We start from the raw sequence: 3,377 nt of genomic DNA on the forward strand, positions 1-3,377 counted from the left end.
AGAGGCCCTGTGGGGAGTAGGATTCCCCTGCTGTATAGGACCAGATAAGCAGCCCGTAGACTAAAGTGAAGTAAGGCGAAGACTGAAATCCCGCAAAAGCTTCGGAGCAGTGGATGGACTAGAACTAATTTTTGCAGCTGTCCATAGGCTAGAGAAGTGGCAGGAAAGTGACCGACGGCCATCCAGTGAGGCGCTTCCCAGCTAAAACGAAGGCCTGCCCAGCCCAAAAGAAGGCCTGCGCAGCCCAAATGAAGGCATGCCCAGCCCAAACGAAGGCATGGCCAATTCAAATGAAGGCCTGCCCAGCCCAAACGAAGGCATGGCCAGTTCAAATGAAGGCCTGCCCAGCCCAAACGAGGGCTTGCCCAGCCCAAACAAATGCCTGCCCAGCCCAAAAGAAGGCCTTCCCAGCCAAAACAAAGGCCTTCCCAGCCCAAACGAAGGCATGGCCAGTTAAAATGAAGGCCTATCCAGCCCAAACGAGGGCCTGCCCAGCCCAAAAGAAGGCCTGCTCAGCCCAAACGAAGGCCTGCCCAGCCCAAATGAAGGCATGCCCAGCCGAACCGAAGGCATGCCCAGTTCAAATGAAGGTCTGCCTAGCCAAATCAGAGGCCTTTCCAACCCAAACGAAGGCATGGCCAGTTCAAATGAAGGCCTGTCCAGCCCAAACGAGGGCCTGCCCAGCTCAAAAGAAGGCATTCTCAGCCCAAACGAAGGCTTGTCCAGCCCAAACGAGGGCCTGCCCAGCCCAAAAGAAGGCATTCTCAGCCCAAACGAAGGCTTGTCCAGCCCAAACGAAGGCTTGCCCAGCCCAAAAGAAGGCCTGCTCAGCCCAAACGAAGGCTTGCCCAGCCCAAATGAAGGCATGCCCAGCCAAAACGAAGGCATGCCCAGTTCAACTGAAGGTCTGCCAGCCAAAACAAAGGCCTTTCCAGCCCAAACGAAAGTATGGCCAGTTCAAATGAAGGCCTGTCCAGCCCAAACGAGGGCCTGCCCAGCTCAAAAGAAGGCATTCTCAGCCCAAACGAAGGCTTGTCCAGCCCAAACGAGGGCCTGCCCAGCCCAAAAGAAGGCATTCTCAGCCCAAACGAAGGCTTGTCCAGCCCAAACGAAGGCTTGCCCAGCCCAAAAGAAGGCCTGCTCAGCCCAAACGAATGCCTGCCCAGCCCAAAAGAAGGTCTGCCCAGCCCAAACGAAGGCATGGCCAGTTCAAATGAAGGCCTGTCCAGCCCAAACGAGGGCCTGCCCAGCCCAAAAGAAGGCCTGCTCAGCCCAAACGAAGGCCTGCCCAGCCCAAATGAAGGCATGCCCAGCCGAACCGAAGGCATGCCCAGTTCAAATGAAGGTCTGCCTAGCCAAATCAGAGGCCTTTCCAACCCAAACGAAGGCATGGCCAGTTCAAATGAAGGCCTGTCCAGCCCAAACGAGGGCCTGCCCAGCTCAAAAGAAGGCATTCTCAGCCCAAACGAAGGCTTGTCCAGCCCAAACGAGGGCCTGCCCAGCCCAAAAGAAGGCATTCTCAGCCCAAACGAAGGCTTGTCCAGCCCAAACGAAGGCTTGCCCAGCCCAAAAGAAGGCCTGCTCAGCCCAAACGAAGGCTTGCCCAGCCCAAATGAAGGCATGCCCAGCCAAAACGAAGGCATGCCCAGTTCAACTGAAGGTCTGCCAGCCAAAACAAAGGCCTTTCCAGCCCAAACGAAAGTATGGCCAGTTCAAATGAAGGCCTGTCCAGCCCAAACGAGGGCCTGCCCAGCTCAAAAGAAGGCATTCTCAGCCCAAACGAAGGCTTGTCCAGCCCAAACGAGGGCCTGCCCAGCCCAAAAGAAGGCATTCTCAGCCCAAACGAAGGCTTGTCCAGCCCAAACGAAGGCTTGCCCAGCCCAAAAGAAGGCCTGCTCAGCCCAAACGAATGCCTGCCCAGCCCAAAAGAAGGTCTGCCCAGCCCAAACGAAGGCATGGCCAGTTCAAATGAAGGCCTGTCCAGCCCAAACGAGGGCCTGCCCAGCCCAAAAGAAGGCATTCTCAGCCCAAACGAAGGCTTGTCCAGCCCAAACGAAGGCTTGCCCAGCCCAAAAGAAGGCCTGCTCAGCCCAAACGAATGCCTTCCCAGCCCAAAAGAAGGCCTGCTCAGCCCAAACGAAGGCTTGTCCAGCCCAAACGAGGGCCTGCCCAGCCCAAAAGAAGGCATTCTCAGCCCAAACGAAGGCTTGTCCAGCCCAAACGAAGGCTTGCCCAGCCCAAAAGAAGGCCTGCTCAGCCCAAACGAATGCCTTCCCAGCCCAAAAGAAGGCCTGTTCAGCCCAAACGAAGGCTTGTCCAGCCCAAACGAGGGCCTGCCCAGCCCAAAAGAAGGCATTCTCAGCCCAAACGAAGGCTTGTCCAGCCCAAACGAAGGCTTGCCCAGCCCAAAAGAAGGCCTGCTCAGCCCAAACGAATGCCTGCCCAGCCCAAAAGAAGGCCTGCTCAGCCCAAACGAAGGCTTGCCCAGCCCAAATGAAGGCATGCCCAGCCAAAACGAAGGCATGCCCAGTTCAACTGAAGGTCTGCCAGCCAAAACAAAGGCCTTCCCAGCCCAAACGAAGCCATGGCCAGTTCAAATGAAGGCCTGTCCAGCCCAAACGAGGGCCTGCCCAGCCCAAACTAATGCCTGCCCAGCCCAAAAGAAGGCATTCTCAGCCCAAACGAAGGCTTGTCCAGCCCAAATGAAGGCATGCCCAGCCAAAACGAAGGCATGCCCAGTTCAAATGAAGGTCTGCCTAGCCAAAACAAAGGCCTTCCCAGCCCAAACGAAGCCATGGCCAGTTCAAATGAAAGCCTGCCCAGCCCAAACGAGGGCCTGCCCAGCCCAAACGAATGCCTTCCCAACCCAAAAGAAGGCCTGCCCAGCCCAAACGAGGGCCTGCTCAGCCCAAACGAAAGCCTGCCCAGCCCAAACGAGGGCCTGCCCAGCCCAAAATAAGGCCTTCCCAGCCCAAAAGAAGGCTTGCCCAGCCCAAACGAAGGCCTTCCCAGCCCTAACGAATGCCTTCTCAGCCCAAAAGGAACATTCTCAGCCCAAACGAAGGCCTGCCCAGCAAAACAACCCTCTCCAGGAAGGGCTGGGTAACCCTAAACAGAGCAAGGGTGAAAGTAGGCAAAGCTGGTTGGAGATAACCACCACAAATGGGGATTAGCCACCAACTCTGAATGCCCATATGGGGCAACACCATAAACAATGGAACACATCCCACGGGAGTATCCAATGGGCCCCCATCAAGACCTCAAAGAGGCAAACGACAACGCCCTCCTGTGGGTTCGACATTGGTGAGATAAGATATAATGAAATGATAGATTAAATTACACTAAATTTCGATATCTATTAAACTCCCCTCTAAGAG

The 3,377-nt window shown here is 56.0% G+C and overlaps 4 protein-coding genes across 4 annotated transcripts; all 4 read left to right on the forward strand.

Moving 5' to 3' along the window:
- The first annotated feature begins 248 nt into the window (after window positions 1–248).
- Window positions 249–965, forward strand: LOC137660009 (cuticle protein 16.5-like). The gene has a single exon (XM_068394742.1). It carries the CDS (start codon window positions 249–251, stop codon window positions 963–965), a length of 717 nt encoding a protein of 238 aa, XP_068250843.1.
- On the forward strand, window positions 962–1,720 carry LOC137660010 (prophage side tail fiber protein homolog StfR-like). Its single transcript, XM_068394743.1, has one exon. It carries the CDS (start codon window positions 962–964, stop codon window positions 1,718–1,720), a length of 759 nt encoding a protein of 252 aa, XP_068250844.1.
- On the forward strand, window positions 1,717–2,601 carry LOC137660011 (prophage side tail fiber protein homolog StfR-like). Its single transcript, XM_068394744.1, has one exon. The coding sequence runs from the start codon at window positions 1,717–1,719 to the stop codon at window positions 2,599–2,601; it is 885 nt and encodes a 294-aa protein (XP_068250845.1).
- Window positions 2,598–3,173, forward strand: LOC137660012 (cuticle protein 16.5-like). The gene has a single exon (XM_068394745.1). It carries the CDS (start codon window positions 2,598–2,600, stop codon window positions 3,171–3,173), a length of 576 nt encoding a protein of 191 aa, XP_068250846.1.
- The last annotated feature ends 204 nt before the right edge of the window (window positions 3,174–3,377 follow it).

The sequence above is a fragment of the Palaemon carinicauda genome, chromosome 20 (assembly GCF_036898095.1).
Source record: "Palaemon carinicauda isolate YSFRI2023 chromosome 20, ASM3689809v2, whole genome shotgun sequence".
NCBI classification, from domain to species: domain Eukaryota; kingdom Metazoa; phylum Arthropoda; class Malacostraca; order Decapoda; family Palaemonidae; genus Palaemon; species Palaemon carinicauda.